The 26,006-nt window shown below is 41.8% G+C and overlaps 1 protein-coding gene across 1 annotated transcript in view; it reads right to left on the bottom strand.

Moving 5' to 3' along the window:
* The window catches only part of KCNK2 (potassium two pore domain channel subfamily K member 2), a 220,685-nt gene that overhangs the window by 22,561 nt on the left and 172,118 nt on the right, over positions 1–26,006 (bottom strand). The window contains exon 7 of the mRNA XM_030196031.1: positions 2,230–2,369. Coding sequence (XP_030051891.1) covers positions 2,230–2,369 — 140 coding nt within the window. The remainder of the gene's footprint in view (positions 1–2,229; positions 2,370–26,006) is intronic.

Raw genomic sequence — 26,006 nt, forward strand, 5'->3', positions numbered from 1 at the left:
GATCCACGCTTACCTCAGCTTAAAATGGCTTGCCATGGGACACGCTCAGACGTCCTGCAATGATTTTCAAATCTGCATGTGCAAATTGCACACTTAAAGATTTTAGTGCAGAAGGGGTGTGTCTGGAGGCAGAGAGTAGGTGTTTCTGTTCTAATCAGTGTAGGAGGAGTAGCCTAATGGTTAGTGCAGTGGGCTTTGATTTTGGAGGCCTGGGTTCAATTCCCACTGCAGCTCCTTGTGACCTTAGGCAAGTCACAACCCTCTATTGCCTCAGGTACAAAAACTTAGATTGTGAGCCCTCTAGGGACAGAGAAAGTACCTGCATATAATTTGTACAGCGTTGCGTATGTCTAGTAGCACTATAGAAATGATGATTAGTAGTAGTAGTATCTACATTACTGTGTGCTGATTAGTGTATGATTAGTGCATGAGCCATTACACCAAGCACTATTCCATAAAGAGCTCTCCAAGCTGAATAATAGAATAGTGCTTAGTGTGAATTACCGCACCCAACTTTGGGCATAAGGATTTACAGCCCTTCTGAAACCTGAAAGGGGGCACAAGTTGGGCACATAGGGCTAGATTCCATATATGGCACCTGAAAAATCTGTGCATAAAAAAATATGCCTAGGCGTATTCTATAAAGTATGCCTAAACTTAGGCGTACATTATAGAATAGGTCTGTTTCCACGTGGTGTATAGATACGCCGAGCACCCGTTTGTGCAACTAAAGTTAGTCGTGGGTAGTTATGCCAAGTAAAACTTGATGTAAATGTTAACGCCTAAATTAGGCGTGGACCGGGTGTAGTCTATAAATTCTAATGCCAATTAGTATCAAAAATTGCTTGTTAACTGGCAATTATCGGTGATGATTGGCTTGTTAAGCTAATTAAGTTGTGCACACTAATCAGAATATGACCTGATTAGCGCGCACAACTTTAGGCACCATATATAGAATCCGGGGGATAACCCAATATTCTATAATACCCATACCCCTCTCATGGTCACATCCCCTTTCGGGTTGTGTGTGAGACAATTTAGGTGCGCAATGTTATAGAACAGAATGCAGGGAGATGTCCACACAAATCCAAATTAGTGCCAATTAATGTTAATTGTTGACATTTCGTTAACTCATTCATTTGTGTGCACATCTGCCATGCATGCCCAGTGACTTATACAGAATCTGGGGGATGATGCTCGATTTTACGTTACGAGTCATAACTCGAGAAAAGGATTTAGGCTTCATCTTGGTTCTATTCAATGTGCAGCAGCAGCCAAAAAAGAAATTGAATATTAGGAGTTCTAAAGAAAGGATTAAATTTAAATATGTAAATATATATATTTCATAATGCCTTTGCTTTGCTCTGTGGTTCGACTTCACATTGAGTATTGTGTGCAGTTCTCATTGCTGCATCTCAAAAAAAAAAATCTAGAGGAATTAGAAAAGGCAACTTGACCAAATGGACCCACTCCACTAAATTTATTTATATCCACAGTTCAGGGTATGAAAGCTTTTCAAATTAATGAACCCTTTAAATCTGCAGGGGCTTGAATGTTCACAATCGGATAACCTGCTTCTTAAATATCACAGGTAATTGATATCTTTTCTGGATTAATTGTTATTTTCATCAATCTGTGGCAGAGGAAGAGAGAGACAGAGAAAAAAAGGTGGTCTTAACTCATTATTTTGTCACTAGCTCCACTAGCAAGATAACTGTGAAGACTAATGTTTTTGTGTGGTAAATTTCTGGAGAGTAACTAGGTTTGAAATCCTGACAATGGCATCACTATGCATGAGATTCCAATCTGTCCTAATTGGACCATTGTGCAGGGGTAGTAAATAATGTTAAATAAATAAATAAGTAAATAATCTTATTAAAAAAACATTAGTGCTTCAAAGATTTTATTCTCAAAATTTAGCTTTTTAGTCTTGCGATGTTTGGTACATATCAAAGCTGTGTTAAAGAGAAGCCTTCTTGTCATGTTTGCCTAATCTAATGCAAAATCTATTTTGGTATTTCTTCCAAACTATTAGTGGTACAAAACTCAGCTCTTCTTTCCTCAAATCAAATTTTCCCATGCAAAAATTCTTGAACATACACATAGATGAACAAAAATGTTGTTTATATATGACATATCCAAAGTCCTGACTGATTTCTTGTACAACATCTTCTTTGGGTAATTCTTGCATTGGTCCAATAAAAGATATAAAAATCTATAGATGTTTACCTCCTCCTTTGTTTTTTTTGATAGCACCCGTAACCAGTCTCCGATCATACTGAGAACTGCAGCAAAGTATGCAAGCCCCACCAAGATCCAGAACCATACCACAGGCTTATAAAAATCCAGGTATGGAATGTCGGATCCCCCTGTGGAAGTTAAAAGAAAGTCAATATTTTAATATTAATACAACAAAATGATCAACACAGAGAAATAGTAATATTATAATAAGAAAATTCAAAGACCACAGTGGCACCTGGAATTATTGTTGAATCTTTCTATGCACTAAAAAAAAAAAATAATAATATGGGAAATGAGCAAAATAATCAACTTGCCCCTATCCTTGTCCTCAGTCCCCCCCCCCCCCTCTTCCCTCCCCCCCATACCAATTTAACAAGTATCCATAAAACTGACCTCAGGGGAGGGAGTTGTTGGAGGAATCAATATACCAAGCTTTCTTTGTTTGAACTCAAAACATAATTTGGTCTGAAAGAAATGAATTACAAAAGGTATAGTTGCAAAACATGTATTAAAAAAAGTCTTCACTGCAAATCAATACTACGGTTTATTTGCAAATAACTAGGTGGAGATATTGTGTCAGCTATTTTGAGATAACTGCCACTAGGGGCAGGAGCAAGTGGGCCTCGCTCCTGCCCCCATTGCCCTCGCTGGACCACCATTGAGAGGAGGTAGGCCCAGGGAAGGGGCTATTGAGCACATGGAGTTGGGGAGATGTTCTGGGGAAGGGGTTTATGGTAATGTCACAGGCTGGGGGAAGGTGTTCACAAGAAGAAGAGATGTTTCAGGGAGGAGGGGGGTGAGAAGGGGCTCAGTGGGAGAAGAAAATAGAAAAAAGTTATGCAGGTCCCAGCTGATATTCATTCGGGACCCGCATAACTGTCTTATGTGGGCCCTGGCTGAATATCAACCAGGACCTGCAAAAGCTCCAGCAGCCAGGGCACTTTGAATTAGCCCTGGATATTCAGTGCTGGGGCCGGCATATAGCAGAGAACTGAATATCCGGTGCTAATTTAGCTGGCCATAGCCAGCGTTAAAAATTACGCTGACCACCACTGGCTGAATATTTACCCCTGTATCTTTGTAAAACCTGGAGGAAAAATTTAAGGCCCTACATATTGAGGCTATCACGTGTTCTTTTTAGGCGGTTGCTGAATCAGACCTAGCATAGTGTGTGTGGGGAGGGAGCCCCAGGGGGCTCGGAAGGCGAGCAGAGTATTACCTCTCTTCATGACTGGCTTGGTTTTATACAGGGAGAAAAACTACCCTAGGCTACCTTGACCTAACCAAAGAAGGAAATCTACAGGCGTACAGACCTAAGGGAAAGTGTGCAGTGAAGAACCATTTTAACTTCTAAGTAGTCCTCAGGAGGTAAGACCAACATGGTACATCCCTAGCACTCAGAGCAGGAATGTTAAGAAGTTTTTTAAAGAGATTCTGGTGACTCACGTCATTTGGAGAGGAGAAGTAATTTTTCCTGCTTTGTATTTCCCCAAAGAAGGTAACTTTTTGAAATGTTCCTGTTCAAAGTCCAGTACCATTGACACTGAATGAACTTGGCCTATGTTCAAGAACGGTATTGTGATTTTTCAAAATGGTTTTTTTTTCTGTGAGCATATCTTGTAGGTGATTCTGAGAATGCAAGGGTGTCTAAACAGGGACCTATAAGAAAAAGAAGCCGCGGGGCAGTCCACCAAGGACCCGAGAATAGAATTAAAGAACACTGAGACCTGCCTGGGAAAGAAAAAATGGGTCTCTATTCAACTTATTATTTCTAATTTTGCCCTTTTTTTTCATTTTTCTACACTGCAAATACTGGATTTTGGAGATATCATTGATGAATAAAGTTGTTTTATATATAAAATTACTCCTGGTGTGGATTAAGCTTTCTTTTGAAGTTTTCAAGAGTGTTGGAGTTTCTGTGCAGTTGACCAGCTTAAAGACTTAAGGATAACCTTCTCTGTTCTACCTCATTTGTGTGTTTCCTATCATTTTTGTTTACCTTGTGAGGCAACCCTCATTCCAAACAGGAGGGAGGGGGAAGGAGAGAAGAAATGTATCAAGGCCATGTAAGTACTGTATATGAGAGACGGGAGAGTCTAATGTTAAGTCTTAGTAGGCACCAGAAGGACAGCACAAGAGAAAATGGAGAAGAATAGGGAAGCACAGAGGCCTGACAGCATCAACAAACAAAATCACAATTGAAAACAGCCTAGATTTGATAAGACATGCACAATATCAAATAAATGTGAAACAGGAAACACTAGGGCAAGAAGGAAAGCAAACAGAGGCAAATCAAGCACCAGTGATGCCAAGGCAAAGGCATGCTTGCAGATGTTCAACTACAGCAAAGAGAAGAACTTGTGATCTCGGGTAAGCCACTTAACCCTTCATTGTCCTAGGTACAAAACTTATATGGTGAGTCCACTAGGAACAGAGAATATACCTGCATACAATATGTAAACTACTTTGGATGTACCACAGAAAGGTAGTATATCAAAGAATCTAATAATAACAAGACCCTGGAATGTATACAGTATCAACAGAGAAGTCCTTCACTGAGATGGAATATATCTGAAAAATGATAGCAGGAGATATCAGTAGTTAAAGAGTGGTGCCAGTGCCATCAAGAAAATGAAAACAAAACAAGGACTGCAAGAAGACCTTAGGCATTGAAATGGGGTGGGCCACTGGGGCCATGGCCACATCAATATTTTGTCCAACACAGTATCAGCAACTAGAGAGCTTGGATGTGGGGCTGTAGATTGGTGTGTTTGGCCTCTCCAAGCAAAAAGAAAATGTTCCAATATCCCTAAAACACACCATCTGAGAGAAGGCAGCATATGGTCACTCAAAAGCAAGACAGAATGCAACAAGGAGAAATTAGGATTTACCTGCTGATTTTTCTTCCTTGAGTTCCTCCAGCCTAGTCCAGATGCATAGGTTTACCCTCTCCTGCCAGCTGATAAAGAATGTGAACCACTGGTTTGATGGCATCACCCTATAAGCATCCTTTGCAATCTACAGCTAACCAGTATTCCTGTGACAAAACAGACTAAAAAAACATGCATCCTCCCTAAAATCACTTAGAGGGCATAGAAGTACTAAAATCCCAGTCAGAGACTAGCCTTCAAGAAAAACAAACAACAATTACCAGAAGAAAACAAAATGCATAGAATTGGCATAACCACCAATCTGCTCTCAAGGAGTTCAAGACCAAACATTTGCTGAGACCTTTCTGCAAGAAGGGTAAAATGTCTGGGAGAGGCAATCCAAACGGATGAAGTTCTCAGTCCTGAAACCATGCTTCAAAAATTCACCATGCATGAAAGAGAGAGATGTAGATCTCTTCTTACAATCCAACAGAGTTGTGATCACCTGATTGGAATATTCTATGCTTTAGAGCCTCACCCTTTTTAAGAGACAGGTTTTGAGACAAAATTGAGATGTGTCTAGCATCTGGATTGGACTCTGAAACAAGAATACCTCTAATTCTGGATATAGGAGTAGATCATCCACATTCAGTCTAATAAACTGGTATAATGGCCTTCCAACCTCTGAATCACTGTGCTTATCAGTGACCATGGAGAAAACACATACAGCATGCCTTCCTGAGGCCACCACTGAAAGCATCCAGACCCTCTCACTGATGCTCCTTTCTGTGCCTGAAAAACCTCGACACTTTGCCATTCTCTGCAGTTGGCTATCAGGTCCATGAATTGGAATCCCCCAGCACCAGGTAATGACATGAATGCTAAATTTGCCAGTTACCACTCTCCAGGATCCAACATGTTTCTGCTCAGAAAGTCTGCTTGGATATTCAATCTTCTAGCTACATGGGTCACTAACAACACTGCTACGTGTTTCTTTGCCAAATGCCAGAGAGGAATTACTTCTTCCAGGATCTGCCTGCTTTGTATGCTGCCTTGGGAGTTCACAAAAACCACTGTGGCCATTTTGTTCAAGAAAGGGCTACATAAAGCGCTCACTGCTCTATGAGGCTGATTGAACACTATCAGGCTTATTTTCGAAAGAGAAGGACGCCCATCTTTTGACACAAATCGGGAGATGGGCGTCCTTCTCCCAGGGTCGCCCAAATCGTCATAATCGAAAGCCGATTTTGGACGTCCTCAACTGCTTTCCATCGCGGGGATGACCAAAGTTCACGGGGGCGTGTCGGAAGCATAGCGAAGGCAGGACTGGGGCATGCTTAACACATTTATTTATTACATTTCTACCCCGCTCTTTCCCGCTCGATAGCAGGTTCAGTGCGGCATACATAGTACGGGTTACAAAGTATCATAAAAAAGAACACAGCTGTAGAATGGTAGAGGTAAGATGTGGTTGCTTAGAATAGGTTGAGATAAGTGAAATGGGTAGGGGAGGTAGAGGTAAGGGAGGAAGGGGTGGTATGGGATGGGCTCATAGATTAAGTCGGGTCATTTGAGTAGGCTTGCTTGGGTATCCTCGGCAGATAATGGAAAAAAGAAGGGTGTCCCTAACGAACAGTTCGCCGACTTTACTTGGTCCTTTTTTTTTTACGACCAAGCCACAAAAATGTGCCCTAAATGACCAGATGACCACTGTAGGGAATCGAGGATGACCTCCCCCTACTCCCCCAATAGTCACTAACCCCCTCCCACCCTCAAAAATATTTTTAAATATTTTTTCCAGCCTCTATGCCAGCCTTAGATATCATACCCAGCTCCATGACAGCAATATCCAGGTCCCTGGAGCAGTTTTAGTGGGTACTGCAGTGCACTTCAGGCAAGCGGACCCAGACCCATCCCCCCCTACCTGTTAAACTTGTGGTGGTAAATGTGAGCCCTCCAAAACCCACCAGAAACCCACTGTACCCACATGTAGGTGCCCCCTTCATCCCTAAGGGCTATGGTAGTGGTTCACAGTTGTGGGGAGTGGGTTTTGGGGGGGTGGGGGGGCTCAGCACACAAAGTAAGGGAGCTATGCACCTGGGAGCTTTTTCTAAAGTCCACTGCAGTTCCCCCTAGGGTGCCTGGTTGGTGTCCTGGCATGTGAGGGGGACCAGTGCAGTATGAATGCTGGCTCCTCCCATGTCCAAATGGCTTGGATTTGGTAGTTTCTGAGATGGGCATCCTCGGTTTCCATTATTGCTGAAATCAGGGACGACCATCTCTAGGGACGACCATCTCTAAGGTCGACCTAAATGTTGAGATTTGGGCGTCCCCGACTGTATTATTGAAATGAAAGATGGCCACCCATCTTGTTTCGATAATACGGGTTTCCCCGCCCCTTCGCAGGAACGTCCTGCGAGGGCGCCCTCAGGAAAACTTGGGCGCCCCGTTCGATTATGCTCCTCTTTGTTTCCTATGGGAATCACCTTTTGTGAGCTATCTCATTTACATAGAGTGGAGGAGTGGCCTAGTGGTTAGAGCACCGGTCTTGCAATCCAGAAGTGGCCAGTTCAAATCCCACTGCTGTGCCTTGTGATCTTGGGCAAGTCACTTAACCCTCCATTGCCTCAGGTACAAACTTAGATTGTGAGCCCTCCTGGGACAGAGAAGTATCCAGAGTACCTGAATGTAACTCACCTTGAGCTACTATTGAAAAAGGTGTGAGCAAAATCTAACATAAATAAATAAAATAATAGAATCCTCAACCACTCAAGTTTGCATCTGTCTGGACCAGAATCCAATCTGCAGCTTCCAGCTACACACTAACCACTAGGTTGGACCTCACCTTCCTCCAGTAGGAGATTCTCATCCAAAGGTCCTGTGATTGAACCAACCAGCATGAGAGAAGTAATCTCTGCAGGGGACACATGTAAGCCCTAGCACACAGTACAAATTCAAGGCTGTAGCCATCCAACTCAGGACCTAGAGATAATTCTAAGTCCTGTGGTGACCCACCTTATACAGCTCCCAGGTTCATGACTGCAACTTTTGCCTCCTTTCCTACATTAAGCATACTGTGCCTCCTTAGATATGGAAGAGGACCCCCATGTACTCCAGAGAATGGGTTGGGAGCAGCTTTCTCTTGGAAAAGATGAAGAGCCAGCTCATCACCTACAGAAGGTGAACCAGTTGCTACCTCGCTGTCCCAGTAAGACGTTTTGTGGGTCAACCATTCATTGCATTTAAAGGGAAGCTTGCTGAGCCACATCTTAAATGCCACATCTGCTGACCAATTTCTCAGTCATAGAAGAGAAGGCATCATTACCACTGTGTTCATGTTCTTCACAGGAGCTCTTACCAAGTTATATAATGAATCTGCCAGGAAGGCAGACCCTGCTTTCAGGCATGCCACCTCGGAAAAAAAATTTCAAAGTTCTCAGCAAGGAATCCTCAGGCAGTGTTCAATCATCTGCAGGTAAGCTCTTGCCACATATTCTCTGCAGATCACTGCTTGCAAGTCTAGTGTGGACACTTCAAATAAATACTTCAACATTGTCTCTATAAAACAGTCTTATGGATCATTCAGCACTGCTCCTTCTTCTACCAGGGTGTCCACCTTAAACAAGCACCACCTTTCCTCTTCCACAATGGGAATTTGATGCAGCTTAGTCATGGACTCGCTCACCTTCAGATATGAATCAGCAGTTTTCCAATTCTGCCACAATCATGTCCTTGACACGTGAACTAGGAAGACTTTGGTTAGCTTCTGGAACCCTTCCAGTAAGTGATCTGCTGCAGCCCCGGATCAGGTGGCTGCTCTTCAGAGATTTTCAAAACTGTCCGAACTTCTGCATTGAGATTCAGCAACTAAACCTTCTGAAAAATACATACCACTGTGGGGTCTTTCATAGTAACCTAGTAGATGAGGACAGATAAAGACCTTCACAGTCCATCCAGTCTGCCCAATAAAATAAACTCATAGCATGTGCTACAATATATATATTCTTGATCTTGATCTGTCATTTTCAGGGTACATACCATAGAAGTCTGTCCAGCAGTGGACATACTCCTCAACTACTAGAGTTGCTATCAAAGCCCACTGCAGCCCATCCAGATAATTTTAGCCATAATTGTGGCACAGACCGTAGAAGTCTGCCCGGCACTACCCTTTTATTTCCCAATTCCTGGAATTACCATCTACACCTCTAACTTTTGTTTTGCTACCATTCTTTTTCCATATAGGAATCCTTTGTGCTTTTCTCATGCATTTTTGAATTCTGTTACCATTTTTGTCTCCATCACCTCCTGCGGGAGGGCATTCCAGGCATCCACCACTCTCTCTGTGAAAAAGTACTTCCTAACATTACTTCTAAGTCGACCACCCTGCAACCTCAATTCGGGTCCTCTAGTTTTACCGCTTCCTCCTCTCTGGAAAAAAATGTGCTTGCATATTAATACCTTTCAAATATTTAAATGTCTGTATCATATCACCCCTATCCCTCCTTTCCTCTAGGGTATACATATTCAGTTCCTCGAGTCTCTTCTCATATGTCTTTTGGTCCAAATCCCATATCATTTTTGTAGCTTTTCTTTGAACCATTTCAAGTCTTTTTATATCCTTAGTAAGATACGGTCTTCAAAACTGAAGATAATACTCCAAGTGAGGCCTCACCAATAGCTTGTACAGTGGCATCAACACCTCTTTTCTTCTTCTAGTTATACCTCTTTCTATGCAGCCTAGCATCCTCCTGTCTACAGCCACCACCTTGTCACACTGTTACCCCTCTCCTGAGTTGTGCTTATCAGTCTTTCACCTCCAATCCGGTATGTCTCCTTTGGATTTCTGCATCCCAAGTGCATCACTTTGTAATTCTTCATATTAAATTTCAATTGCCAGTCCTTAGACCATTCTTTTTATTTTTGTAGATATCTTATGTTTTCTACTCCCTCCAGGGTATCCATTCTGTCTTCTTCTGTGGAAATCTCCCCTTTCCTCTAGAAGGTTGTTTGAGCTTTTCAAAGTCTCAAAAGGTCCCTCTGCTAGATTCAGGGAATCCCCCAACACCAGGGATGCTAAATCATTGAGATCAAAAAGCAGCACAACATAAATTCCAGAGCAGCTGGTAGTGGATTGCTGTGTATCTCTGAGGGGGAGAGAATACAGTTTTCTTCTCAAGTCTTGCTGAGTAACCTCAATGCATAATTTGTAGACCAATTCTCAGCAGGACAACAGTACAATTGAAGCATGGTTGGAAGGAATAGGAGGAATGCATACTGGCTGCACATGATCCAGGATAATAAGGTACCCACCAGTAGTTTACACACAAGGGCTACAGACGGTGGAAATGCTAGTGCAGATGCTACAGTTGTTTTGTGCCCCTTGGAAAATGTCTGACATCTATATGAGAGAAAAGATCAGCAAAGAATATTATAGAAGACTAAAATTGATATTGAGTTCATTAACATCATGGAGTACGATACAAGTAATTAATCAATTGGCAGTTTCATAAAGCCTCTTAAAGATCTTGAAAAGCTTGATGTATGAATATGACCTGAACATGTCCACTATAATATGCAGTGGTGACCACCTAAACTCTCAAGGAATTCAAAACCAAATGTTTGTTCAGACCTGCTGTAGAAAAAGCCCCAATATTCAATGCCAGACCTTTTCCAGTGACCGGCACTGAATATCTGGTTTATTTTTGGCCAGTTTAAAGATAACCGGCTCAGTCAATATTCACTTATCTTCAAACTGGACAGAGATATACCAGGTTTTCAAGTGGCCAAAAATGGCCACTAACCTGGTTTAAAAATCAGTGGACAGCCACTAACTGCTGACTGTGGCTAGCAGATAGTTGCTAACCACTATTTGCTAGCCACTAACCAGGGATATTCAATGGGGATAGCCAGTTATCCCCCGCTGAATATCAGCAGATAGTCGGTTAAGCACTATTTAACTGGTAAGCAGCCATTCTGGCTGGTTAAATAGTGCTAAATATCGGGAAGCCAGTGTTTAAATTAAGAGGGTATATAGTGGCTTAAGGGGAAGGAGGGAGATGCCAGACTGTGGCTGGGTGGGGGATGCTATCTCGCCTCAGGTGGCATCTCAGCCCTCGCCTCAAGCGGCAGATTGCCTTGGGCCGTCCCTGGGCTTGAAGACTCCATTAACTCAGGAATGTGGTGCGTGCTGGAGGGGGGCAGATGCAAACAGTGGCTTAGCAAGGAGGAGTGGGGGCACTGTCCTCCCCTTCCACCCCAGGTGCCATCCTCCCTTACTACGCCTCTGAGGGTATAGAGTTCACCAAAAACTGGAGGAATATTGTCACAGGAAAAGCTGGAAAAGCAACAGATGTGAATTTAAGATCCTTAACTTTAAAGATCAAAGAAGTATGTGAGTAATAACATCTCAACAGAATTGAAGGTTTCTGTGGAAAAAGAAATGGCGAGAGAAAGAGGAGACCTAAGCAGATGCACCAGAAGGAAGGAGCCTCAGAAGGGAACTACAGGGAAAAAGCTGGTAGTGGTACAGAAAGTGAAAGAAAGGGTTTGAAAGAACGCATAAGAAATGCTGATGGCACAGGAAGAAGGAGGGGATCCAGAAAAGAGAACGAATAGAAGGGCTGATACAGAGAGAAAAAAAAAGGGAATATCAAGATAAAGATGTATGATAAGAGAAACAGTGCTGGCTCAGAACAGAGTACTAGAAGAAAGGCTGAAGTAGCAATGGAGAGAGGAGATTCAGAACTGCAAGAATGAGATAAATGAAGGACAAGATAAGACATCAACTGAGGGGGAAGACGAAAGGCAAGGAGAAATACCCAGGGCCACCGAGAGACAAAGCTGTACTCGAGGCAAACAATCTTCAGGGCCCCACCGTCACCATTGCTCCTCCACACTGCCACTGCTGCCTCCTCAGCAACGAAAGAGAGACAGTGCTCTGCCGACTATAGGCCCTTCTTCCTGCCATGTCCCACCTCCTGTGAAGTAACTTCCTGTTTTCGCATAGGCAGGATGTGGCAGGAGAAAGGACCTGTGGCCTGCAGAGCAGTCTCTTTTGATCACTGTCGCCAGCCGAGCCTGGAGAATCTTGCCCCCTCCTCCCTTCTCTCCCTCTCGGTGGCCCTGGAAATATGCCAAGGTGGAGGAATTAATGATTGAACATTTAAATGGCATCTAAATGGCAGATGACATTTAATGTGAGCAAGTGCAAAGTGATGCGTGTGGGAAAGAAGAACCCAAATTAATGTTACATAATGCAAGGCTCCACATTAGGAGTCACCAACCAGGAAAGGTATCTAGACATCATTGTTGATGATACATTGAAACCCTCTGCTCAGTGCACGGCAGCGGCTAAGAAAGCAAACAGAATGTTAGGTATTATTAGGAAAGGTATGGAAAACAAAAATGAGGACATTATTATGCCTTTGTATTGCTTTATGGTGCGACCACACCTCAAATATTGTGTTCAATTCTGGTCACCCTATCTCAAAAAAGATATAGTGGAATTAGAAAAGGTACAGAGAAGGGTGATGAAAATGATAAAGGGGATGGGACGACTTCCCTATGAGGAAAGGCTAAAGTGGCTAGGGCTCTTCAGCTTGGAGAAAAGACAGCTAAGGGAAGATATGATAGAGGTCTATAAAATAATGAGTGGAGTGGAATGGGTAGATGTGAATCGCTTGTTTATTATTTTCAAGAATACTAGGACTAGGGGGCACGCAATGAAGCTATTAAGTAGTAAATTTAAAACGAATCAGAGAAAATATTTCTTCACTCAACATGTAATTAAACTCTGGAATTCATTGCCAGAGAATGTAGTAAAAGCAGTTAGCTTAGTGGGGTTTAAAAAAGGTTTGGATGGCTTCCTAAAGGAAAAGTCTATAGACCATTATTAAAATGGACTTGGGGAAAATCCACTGCTTATTTCTAGAATAAGCAGCATAAAATGTATTGTACTGTTTTGGAATCTTTCCAGGTACTTGTGACCTGGATTGGCCACTGTTGGAAACAGGATGCTGGGCTTGATGGGCCTTCAGTCTGTCCCCGTATGGTAATACTTATGTACTTATGAAATAAGTAAATAAGTTGGGTTCCGCGTTAGGAGTTACGGATCAAGAAAGGGATCTGGGTGTCGTCGTCGATGATACGCTGAAACCTTCTGCTCAGTGTGCTGCTGCGGCTAGGAAAGCGAATAGAATGTTGGGTGTTATTAGGAAGGGTATGGAGTCCAGGTGTGCGGATGTTATAATGCCGTTGTATCGCTCCATGGTGCGACCGCACCTGGAGTATTGTGTTCAGTACTGGTCTCCGTATCTCAAAAAAGATATAGTAGAATTGGAAAAGGTACAGCGAAGTGCGACGAAAATGATAGTGGGGATGGGACGACTTTCCTATGAAGAGAGGCTGAGAAGGCTAGGGCTTTTCAGCTTGGAGAAGAGACGGCTGAGGGGAGATATGATAGAAGTGTATAAAATAATGAGTGGAATGGATCGGGTGGATGTGAAGCGACTGTTCACGCTATCCAAAAATACTAGGACTAGAGGGCATGAGTTGAAGCTACAGTGTGGTAAATTTAAAACGAATCGGAGAAAATGTTTCTTCACCCAACGTGTAATTAGACTCTGGAATTCGTTGCCGGAGAACGTGGTACGGGCGGTTAGCTTGACGGAGTTTAAAAAGGGGTTAGATAGATTCCTAAAGGACAAGTCCATAGACCGCTATTAAATGGACTTGGAAAAATTCCGCATTTTTAGGTATAACTTGTCTGGAATGTTTTTACGTTTGGGGAGCGTGCCAGGTGCCCTTGACCTGGATTGGCCACTGTCGGTGACAGGATGCTGGGCTAGATGGACCTTTGGTCTTTCCCAGTATGGCACTACTTATGTACTTATGTACTTATGTACTAATAGGGAAAAATTGCCCAAGATGACTGCATTACGTAAACAGTATAGTAAGAGGAAAAAGGTCACAACCTGTCTAGAGGGCTCATCTATTGATATTACAGAAATTAACAAAATTTTATACTGTGCAGCAAAAATTATTACTGAGGGCATACTACCATAAGAATGCAAGGGCAGAGGAAGAGAAAGATAACAACTACTCATTGGAAAACATGCACTAAAGGAAAAATAAAAACAATGAAAGCAGAGGTATCCCTCATATATGGGTATCTAAAAGGATTACAATCATCAAACATAATTAGAAAGATCCAAAATATCAAACTGAAACATGCAGCATTAATGGGAGAAGACCTTAAATACCTAAGCTCCAATAATAAATTAAAAGTAGCAGTTGAAGCTTAAAAGGTACAGAGATATGAAGAAAGAGAAAAGTCTGGGAAGCTGGTTTAGACAGAAACCAAAACAGGTTTACAGGGAGCTAGAAAAGACCAACAGTTCATTGAAAATACTACAAACTAAAGCTGAAACAGAAACATTCTGGAGAAACTTATATGAAGGTTCTGTAGAGTACAGTCAAGAAGCAGCATGATACCCTACATACAGGAGAATTTGGAAAAGGCAAGATTCAAAATTATAGAATGGCCTAAACTAACAATAAAAGAGTTAGAGAACAGGTTAAAAAGAGCCCCAGACTGGAAGAATCCTGGCCAGATAAACTACTTTTGTCTTAAATATTAACATTACTCCACTAACACCTGGCAGACTGCAAAAATCAATTGCTCAGACAGCTAGACATATCACTACAATGGGAAAAAAAAACTTCTTCCTAAACTTACAGATCAATAACTTGTTGACCTACAGTGTATAAACTGTTCACTGCAATAAATGCCAATAGAATATATGTTCATATTGAATCTAATAACATGGACATAGTACAAAAAGGCAATAAAGGAGAATATAGAACAAAAGACCAGTTAATGCCTAATAAAACCATCATGGCCAGTGCTAAGAAAAGCAGAAATCTTGGTATAGTCTGGATTGACTATAAAAAAAATGTAATAGCATTCCACATTCCTGGATAATAAATTGCCTTGAAATGTATAAAATAACTCCTGGATTAATCGAGAACAACAAGTATGGGAAACCACATTCCATCTGAAGTATGACGATGGACAGTTTGTCATTCCAAATTATCAAGATCCAGTGAGGCATATTTCATGGAGACTGCTGTCACCACTTTTGTTTCGTATGGCGCTTAATCCACAGAGTACTCTTATTAACTAATTAGGCTATGGGTTTAGTTTAGACTTAATCTTAAAGATAGTAGCAATCCAGAGGTTATAATATAAACTATACACCATATACTGAGACTATGGTATCAATTAAACCCCTACCCACAACATCAAAATACCATAATTATTGAAAATGAAAGAGGAAAAAGCCTTAGAGCATAATGGTGTCAAGCACCTTCTGCCGCTAGTTTCTATCTGGCTTAAAAAAAACCTCCTTAAAATATTCAAAACATCAATACATATATATGTGGCAAAATTTAAAAACATTTTCTTTGCAAAATCAGCATTCATATGGCTGTTAGCCCTCTCCAGTCCGATGCATTTTGATAATCTGCTTCAGGAACTGTAAGATCATATTCAGCTAAGTCTTTCATGTGATTCCCTCTACCCACAAAACACTTAGCTAGTGTATGAAGAAGGATACCATGAGGTATTTTTTTTTAATCAGTGGATACAAAGACTTTGCATTCCTAGAGCCAAAGAAGGAATAGGCCTCATAGAAATACAAGAGTTGAATGAAAAGTAATGCATCCACCTCTTTAATTCATCAATAGATGGCAGCACTGATGAGCTATATATGTTCACTTATTCTTTGAAATCTTTCTTCATCTCAGTTGGCGAGAAGTGTCCATGTGAAGAGGCTGTTTTGCTATTGCATATCAAAAAAGCAGAAGAACAAACTCCATACTCTGCAACACAATGCAAGCCCAGTGGAGGCAACAAAAAAGATCAATGGTGCACATAAGTCCTTTAATAAGTATCTTTTTTAATAAGTATCTTCAACATGGGTTTTGTTTCAGCTGACTGGCCTGCCTCAGGAGTCTGAAAGTGTTTGCATGATTGATGTGACACCCAACGTTCTCAGTAAACAGGAATAAATCAGCAAATAAATATGAGTTTAAGGAAACGCGCAGAGAGCTGATTCATTCGCTGTGAACACACTGCTAAAGCTGCCACAAAGTCCACACTTCCATTTTGATATTTATGGACATCAAAAGGTTTGTGCAATATGAGTTCCTCACATGCTGACTGCAGAAATTAAAGCTTCAAGACTTGAAATCTATCAGCAATTGTTGACTTGATGCAAGAATGAAGGTGAGGAGTTTCTTCACAAGATCATGCCAGGTGATGAAACATGGGCTCATCACTCTGAGCCAGAAACAATGCACCAATCCATGGCGTAAGTTCACAAAAGTTCACCTGTGAAGAAAAAATTCAAAACAGCCTTCTGCCAGAAAAATCACTGTTACAGTCTTTTAGGATATGGACGGTGTTGTTCAGATTTCCTTGAACCTGGTATAACCATCAACTCAGAGCATTTATATAACAACCCTGAAAACTTTAAAAGAATGATTGAGAAGAGTTCAGAAACACAAGAAGGAAATTCTGTTGCAACATGACAACTCTAGGGCTCACATAGCAAAAAAACACCACAGAGACAATTGCGAAGATGGGTCTCACAGTCTTACTCCATCTGCCATACAGCCTAGACCTGGCACCATATGATTTCCATCTTTTTCAAAAAACTGACGCAATACTCTTTGGGGGCATCTGTTTGGCTCAAATGAAGAGGTGGAAAGGGCTTGAGTAACTGGCTGAACAGACATGCCCTCTAATTCTATATATAGAGCTCAAAATTGTATGCAGTTTAATTACTTAGGGGTCCTTTTACCAAGCTGCAGAAAAAAGGGCCCTGCGCTAGCACTGGGGACCGTTTTTCCCATGTGCCAGGGTCCATTTTACCACAGTGGGTAAAAAGCCCACTGACAAACATGGCCATGCGGTAATAGAATTCTTACCATGTTGTCATACATCAGGGAGCCCTTACCGCCACCCATTGAGATGGCGATAAGGGCTTCCGCAGTAACCAGGCAGAGTGTGGCGATGCCTGAGTACCACTGGGTTACCGCCACACAAGTCATTTCTGAGGGTTTTCTTTCTTTTCCTGGAAATGGCATGCGCTCAGTACGGAACTACTGCCGGTAGGCTGGCAGTAGTCCCAGCTTAGTGTTCGGTAAGCCCACATTGTGCTTACTGATGCTTTGAAATGAGCCTTAATAAGGCAATTAGCGCTGATAATTGGGCATTAAAAATCAATTATTGGTGCTAATTGGCAATAATTGGAGTTTGTGTTCTTCTTTATAGTCGCTATTCTGTACACAACCTGACAGAAAACACCAACGAAATCAAGCTCAGCTTGAATACCATGAACTCATGGGCAAACACATTCCAATTAAAACTCAACACAGAAAAAACACACTGCCTCATCCTCTCATCCCAATACAATACGAACAAACCCACAAACTTAAACACCCCAGATTACACCCTCCCTATCTCTGATAGCCTGAAAATCCTAGGGGTTACAATCGACCGCAACCATACTTTCGAGAGCCAATGAGAATTTTGCAGCCAGCTATGAGATGAGTAACCATTTCCAACTCTTACTTACAGAATCTACATACAATATATGTTGTATCTGTATCAGTTTTTTCAACGCTTGTTGTGAACCATTTCATCCATAAACCACTGTTCTGGGCTGCAGTTATCAAATTACCCAACCTTAGATTTCAGTTCACCTCCTCTTAACCATTCTGGTGTCCAGTTTTGATCAATGAATAATTTTGGGAGTAACACTTTGTATTTCCCATTGTACTTATCTCTTTGCCACTTGATTTTACTTGTTTGCTGAAGTAATTCTTTGAAGAGTTTTTTTTCTCTTCAGTTGCAATTTCTGTCACTTTCTGCCCTGTGTGTGCTGGTAGATTCTCTCTCATTCCTTCTACTCATTAGAACACTTGTCTAGGTTCATAATCTAATTCTATATAAATGCTCAAAATTGTTAACGCCAATATGGGTGCACTCCCAAATTACATATAAAATTTAATTGATAAATGAGCCAGTTAGCACCAATAATTGGCTGTTTTTATTTATTATTTGTTGCATTTGTATCCCACATTTTCCCACTTATTTGCAGGCTCAATGTGGCTTACATTGTGCCGGAGTGGCGATCGCCGTTTCCGGATTGAGAAATACAAAGTAATATTGCATTAGATTTCATAAATGATAAGGTAAATTACAAAGTAGTTTTGCATTAAAGTTCATAAATGATAGAGTAGATTATAGAGTAAGTTAGACAATCAAATATAGAAAGTTCATGTCCTGCATGAGGAGTAGAGTGGTAGTGAGTAATGCATAATGTTCATTAGTGGCTGCGTAAATGAAGCATCAAGTGTAGAGAGTTCGGTTTTGTCTAGTTTTGGTGGAGTTTTGTTTTCTAGTATTTAGGATGAATCATTGTGGTATGCTTTTTTGAACAGGTTGGTTTTCAGTAGTTTTCGGAAGATTGCTAGGTCGTGCATTGTTTTTATAACATTTGGTAGTGCGTTCCATAGTTGTGTGCTTATGTAGGAGAAGCTGGATGCATATGTTGATTTGTATTTCAGTCCTTTGCAGCTGGGGTAGTGTAGATTCAAGAATGTGCGTGCTGACCTTTTTGTGTTCTGGGTTGGCAGGTCTATGAGGTCTGACATATAGATCGGTGCTTCACCGTGAATGATTTTATGGACCAGGGTGCAAATTTTGAACACAACTCGTTCTTTTAGTGGGAGCCAGTGTCGTTTTTCTCTTAGGAGTTTGGCGCTTTTGTATTTCGTTTTTCCAAATATGAGTCTGGCTGCTGTGTTTTGGGCAGTTTGGAGTTTCTTAATGATTTGTTCTTTGCATCCCGCATAGATGGCATTGCAGTAATCTAAGTGGCTTAACACTATTGATTGTACCAGGCTGCGGAATATTTCCTGTGGGAAGAAAGGTTTTACTATTTTGAGTTTCCATATTGAATGGAACATTTTCTTTGTTGTGTTTTTCGCATGGCTTTCTAGTGTGAGATTTTGGTCTACTGTAACTCCGAGAATTTTCAGGCTGTCCGAAACCGGAAGGGTGTAGTCTGGGGTGTTTATGGTGGTGGGTTTGTTCGTGTTATATTGTGAGGAGAGGATGAGACGTGTTTTTTTCTGCATTGAGCTTTAGTTGGAATGCATCCGCCCATGAATTCATTATTTGGAGGCTGTGTTTGCTTTCATTTGTGATTTCTGTATTTGTTTTTCTACATAGTCACCACCATTCACCATACATTTCTGCCAACAATGGACAAGTTTTTGAAAGCTGTTGCAAAACAACTGCACATTTTGGACTCAATTCTATAAATGGTGCCCAAATTTAAGCACCAAGAAATATGCACGCCAACTGCTGGATTCTATATAGCGCACCTAGAGATTCACACCAAAATCCAGGTGTATTCTATAACTACATGCGTAACTTAATTGGCTTAACAAGCTAATCAGTATTTTTAAGAGCACTTAACAAGCAATAATGAGTACTAATTGGAAATAATTAGAATTTATGTGCACAACTCGCTAAGCTTATTCTGTAATGAACTGTGTCTCAATTCTAATGTACACAGTTCAAAAGGGACAAGGCTATGGGTGGGGAAATGGGTGTTTCATGGTCATTCCAAAATTTGTGTGTAGTTGTAGAATATGGTCCAGTGTGCGTAAATCTGCATGCAGGGATTTACGCCACATTTTCATTGGTGTAAATGGACACGCATAATTTTAGGCATTGGGATATCAACTAAGCATATTTTATTTACCGCTCCTAAATCTAATTGCCACTTATTGAATATGCTTATGCAGAAATGTTTACCACATGGATTTTTTAGGTGCCATATATATAGAATCTGGCCTTAAATGCTATTCTATAAACGGTGCTCAAAGTTGGGCAATGTTTATAGAATAGCGCTTAGTGCTGGGAACCGCACCCAATTTTGGGCATGAGGATTTACACCAACTGAACCCTGGTGTAAATCCCCATGCCTAAATTAGACGGAGATCCCCTAAATTCTATAACTGTGTGCAAATCCTAGAAATGCCCCTGATCCGCCCATGCCCCTCCTATGGGGGGGGGGGGGGGGTAGCAGCTACACTAGCCAATTGTTGACAACTTTGTCAATTACTGTGCAGTAATGTACTGTATGTTGTTGGTGCTATCCATGCCTATTTCCTGCCCCACAATGCATTAAGCAGTTAATGTGTGAATTTTAATGCAGGATTGTTTTAAATACATTAGCACAGACTTGTGCTAACAGTTTTCCACATATTAGAACATGAGTTAACTGCCTATTGCACTTTAGTGAGCATCTCCCTTGATGTATAAAACAGATTTTGTATATATTTAATATATATACATACAATTACAATATAATTTTGTCTTAGATGAGTATTTAGTGTAATTATATACACAAACATTCCTTGCCATGAGTAATTGACAGTACAGTAATGAAATGCTCTTAGCTGTATGTAAAATGACTGCTCTTCTGTCTCCACCGCTTCCACAGAAAAAATAAATAGCTGTTTGGAGCTAGTAGAGTGGGTAATGCTTTTAACTCTCTCAGTACAGATTTGTATCGGTTGGTAAGAACTTTTATTTTTTTTTAATACATTCATTGGTTTAAAGGGTTCTATGTTGCTCAATAGCAGAATCACGTATCTAAAAGATTTCCTTTTTTATTATTTTCGCTGAAAGCAGCAGAGCCTTTAGCTGACAAAAGTATATCCACAGTAACTAGATTTTACACAGCGGTCTCCTTATATTTATTTAGGCGTTTAACAAAAGAAATGCTATAAAAGGGTTAGATGGAGGTTGGCCAGCAAGTCCTCTTCATCTTTTGGGTGCTATGCCCCTGCTCCTAATTTATAACTTTAAAGTGCCACAGAGTTGGTAGTAATAGGAGCATGGCAAAAGGAAGAGAAAGAAATGAACTCATTTTGAACTCTTAATTTGTTTTTCTGGCTAGAGCAAAGATTGCCTCTTCTGGATCTTCTCATTTATTGCAATAAGGTGCTGCAGTGCCCCCCCACCCCTCCCAACACACACACACACAATAACAATTTTGCTTCAGCTGCTGCTTTAAAAAAAAAACCCCAAAACAAATATTTGGGGTAGGTTGTTTGAGACAGAAGAACGAATGCTATGCCAGTAATCAGTTTATTACAGTCTTTAGAGATGTGCAGTCGGGGAACATTTTGAGATGGCTTTGACTTTTTCCTTAATTTTCAGATTTTTGAGGGGGCGGGGGGGTTATATCACACCTTCACATTAATAATAATTTAAAAAAAACTTAGAACGTGCAAATTAACTATAAAAACTATTAGGTTAACTTGCATTAACAGAATTTTGTTTGTGCTTGCACTAGATTTGACATGCTAATGAACCTTATGGGCAGCCAGAGCTGGTGGTGGGAGGCGGGGCTGGTGGTTGGGAGGTGGGGATAGTGCTGGGCAGACTTATACGGTCTGTGCCCTGAAAAGGACAGGTACAAATCAAGGTAAGGTATACACAAAAAGTAGCACATGTGAGTTTATCTTGTTGGGCAGACTGGATGGACCGTGCAGGTCTTTTTCTGCCGTCATCTACTATGTTACTATGGCTTTGCCCCTTTTTGGATCCGCATGGAAAAATTTGTGCACACATATTTATTTATTTATTTTATTACATTTATATCCCACATTTTCCCACCTATTTGCAGGCTCAATGTGGCTTACATAGTACCGTGAAGGCGATCGCCAACTCCGGTAGAGAAACAGATACAAAGTGATATTATAGTCAAATAAGGTTCTTATGTTACAGACAAATTGGGGGTCGTAGAAAAGAAGAGTTATATTGTGTTCATTACGAGCTTCGGTTACGTTGTCTTGCAGGGTTCCTGCACTTAAGTTAGGTTGGTAAGGTATGCCTTTTCGAACAGGTAGGTCTTTAGTGATTTTCGGAAGTTGAGGTGGTCATACATTGTTTTCACAGCTTTTGCTAATGCATTCCACAATTGAGTGCTTATGTAGTAGAAATTGGATGCATAAGTTGACTTGTATTTGAGTACTTTACAGCTTGGGTAGTGGAGATTTAGGTATGTTCGTATTGATCCGATTATGTTTCTGATTGGTAGGTCTATGAGGTCAGTCATGTAGCCCGGAGCTTCTCCATTGATAGTTTTGTGGACCAGGGTGCATATTTTGAAAGCGATATGTTCTTTGATTGGGAGCCAGTGCAATTTTTCTCAGAGGGGTTTGGCACTTTCGAATCGCGTATTTCCGAATGAGTCTGGCTGCTGTGTTTTGAGCGGTCTGAATTTTTTTATGAGTTGCTCTTTGCATCCCGCATAAATTCCATTGCAGTAGTCAGCGTGGCTTAAGTACCATTGATTGTATCAGGTTGCGAAATGTTTCCCTCGGGAAGAATGGTTTCAGGCGTTTGAGTTTCCACATTGAGTGGAACATCTTCTTGGTTACAGAAAGGCACAATAAGGTACCATGTTGCATCCAATGGAAATTTTGTAAATATTATAACTGCTGAAATGGAAAAGCACTAGGATCATAACCCAAAGAGAATTATGGAGAATGAAGATGTTATGATCATTTGGGACATTTGTATTCCAAGAAATAAAAAGTTAGATGGAAGAAAACCAGATATAGTGGTGAAGGAAAAAACACAAGAACTGCACTGATAGTGGTGCCAGTGCAAGGAATTAAAAAACAGACAATACATACAACTCTACAACTAATACCATTACATCACTATTCAACAGCTAATTACAATCAAGTCCATATGCAATCAAAAAAATGCTGTCACTAAAAGTTGTGTGATATATAGCAGTCTGTAATCACTAGTGGATACATGGTTTAGGAAGGAGGTGTGAGGGTTTCACTGATCAGTTAAAAGGGTGTGGGAACCAAAAAAGGTTAAGAAGCTCCTGCTTTAACAGATGTTACTTGTGTACAGCTCCTGACAGAGGGGTGACTATACAAGTTGGGGAGACTGAATAATGCCACTCTGAGAATCAGAGGAAGAGTCTCACGTTCCTCAGGCTATGCCAATGAGCTACATATTCAGATCTCAAAACTAGAATATATTTAATTAGAATCACCTGGCATCAGATGGACCCCTAAAACTCTTGTTAACTGATACATGGCAGCATAGTCCTGCACTGACTTCAGAGCTATACCATCATCCCTTTCCACTTACAGAGCACCTTGTAGTGTTTGGACAATAGCACATGGACAACACAGTCTGTAAAGACCTTAAATGAGCATGAAATGAGCTATGTTGGCAGATCAATCAGATGCAGTTGTTGCTGTAGACTATGAACAGTATTATGAAGGTAGTGAACAGGCTGATCAGTAGCAGGGCTTTCATACCCTAGCTCTTAAATATAACTTTTGGCTTTGCTGGTCATCCCTAGAGTCCCTAGGGCTTGTGAGTAATCTATTATAACCCTTCCTCTGAGGCACAGATCTCCATGTTGGACTCAGAAAGCTTTCACTTTTCCTCCAGGAACTTATCTAAAACATTTTAAAGTCCAGCTACAATAGGGCAATGCTACAGCAGGGTGCTTAAAATTAGGCTCTAAGAGGGTAGCTGGTAGAAGCCTATTCTATTAAGGAACATAGGTGCCTATGTTCCTTTATAGAATACTAGTAACTAAGGCCCATTTCAGAGACAAATGAAACGGGCGCTAGCAAGGTTTTCCTGGGAGTGTGTTTGCTTGAGAGAGAGTGTGTGAGAGTGACTGTGTGAGTGAGAGAGTGAATGTGTGAGTGTGTGTGTGTCAGGGGCGTAGCCAGACACTCAATTTTGGGTGGGTCTGGGCCCAAGATGGGTGGGCAGAAGAACCCTGCCCCATCCCACAGGTGATTTAGTCTCTCCTTCTCTCACCTGCATGCCATATGGTCGCTCAAACATCCCCCCTCTCCCGCATACCTTTTAAATAGCAGATTTTCACCAGCAGCGAGTAGCAAACTAATACACACTGCTCATGTTGGTCCCACAGCCTTCCCACTGATGCAACTTCCTGTCTCCTCATAAGCGGGAATACGTCAGAGGGAAGGCTGTGGGGCTGGAATGAGCAGTATGTATCAGTCACTGTTGCTGCAGGCGAAGATCTGCTATTTACAAGGTATGCAGGAGGTACAGATGTTGGGAGTTTTCAGCTGGTGGGGCTTGGGAATCCCTACCAGCCACATCATAGGTGTGCTGCTACTGGGTGGGCCTGAGCTCAAAGTGGTTGGGCCTGGGCCCATCCAGGCCCACCCTTGGCTACGCCACTGGTGTGTGTGTGACAGAGAGAGAGTGTGTCTGTGAGACAGAGAGTGTGTGTGTGAGGAGGAGAGTGTGTATGTGAGACAGTGATTGTGAGAGAGAGTGTGTTGCACACAGATACACTGTGTGTGTGAGAGAGAGTGTATGTGAGAGTGTGCGAGAGTATATGTGCAATACACAGACTCTCTGTGAGTCCAAGAGAGTGTATTTGAGCGAGTGTGTGAGACCGAGAGTGTGTGTGAGACCGACTGTGTGACACATAGAGAGTGAATGTGATTCAGTGTGAAACATAGTGTGAGAGACTGTGTGAGAGAAAGACACTGACTGTGAGAGTGTGTGTGTGACAGAGATACCTCCCCCCTCCCTCTGTGGTGTCTGGACCTCCTCCCCCCTCTGAGGTCTGAGGACCCCCTCCCCCCTTCCTGTGGTTTCAGGTCTCCCTGCCTCTCCCCCCCTCCCCCGCGTGGTTTGCAGCACCGTGCGAGTGTGTGTGTGTGACAGAGAGAGAGTGTGTCTGTGAGACAGATTCTGCTGTCTTCCCCTGCAGCCACCCAGCATTTCTGCTCTCTCTCCTGCACCCCCCAGTCACCCAGCGAATCTGTTCTCTTCCCTGCCCCCCCTACAGCCACCCATCGATTCTGCTGTTTTCCTTGCCCCCCTTCAGCCACCCAGCGATTGTGCTGTGCCCCTGCCCCCCCCCCATCTTCCTCCTCTGCATCCACCCAGCGATTGTGCTCTCTCCACTGCCCCCCTTTCAGCCACCTATCGGTTTTCCTCATCTCTCTTCTATTTAAAACGCACCTCCAGTGTTCTTTTGAATCCTCCGAAAGTTCCAACATTTGTGTAGTGGTGTAGATCCATGTCTGCCCCGCCCTCGCGTCAAACGTGATGACGTCGAGGGCGTAGCGATGCGATTGGTTGAGTGCCATTGCTCCGCCCTCGACGTCATCACGTTTGACGTGAGGGCGGGGCAAACACTCATGGGCAAATTTTGATCTACACCACAATGGATTTAGAACGTTGGGACTTGTGGAGGCTTCATTAGAACGTTGGAGGTGCGTTTTATATAGAGAGATTAGCTTAACCTGGTATATGTGCTTAACATTTAGGCACAAGCACTTACCCCTGTGGAAGGGGTCCAGTAGGGGACCAAGGAGAAGTAGAGAGTTTGTGCCAGTCATATAAAGAATTGTTAGGTTCTTCTAATGATAGGAACAGCAACCTTGGAGAGAGCGAGCTGTGAATATTATCTGTTATCAATAGCTGCTGAAACTAAATATACTATACAGGACCTTGAGACTAGACATGAAACCAGGCATAAGCCAGGAAATGTGTGTTTAGTTTAGCCAGGAAATGTATGTGTAGTCTAGCCAAAGATGATAAGGCGTGCTATACTGCTACCTTGAACATTGGTTGAATGTTCTCTGGAATGAATGACTCTATTGTATAAATAATTGGAATTCTTTTCTATCTTTTCTATTTTAGTTTTAATTGTAAATTGCCTAGATTTAGCGATCTGGAAAATTTTAAAATAAACATACACTTTGGTGTGAGGA

This window comes from Microcaecilia unicolor, chromosome 3 (genome assembly GCF_901765095.1).
Source record: "Microcaecilia unicolor chromosome 3, aMicUni1.1, whole genome shotgun sequence".
In the NCBI taxonomy this organism is placed as follows: domain Eukaryota; kingdom Metazoa; phylum Chordata; class Amphibia; order Gymnophiona; family Siphonopidae; genus Microcaecilia; species Microcaecilia unicolor.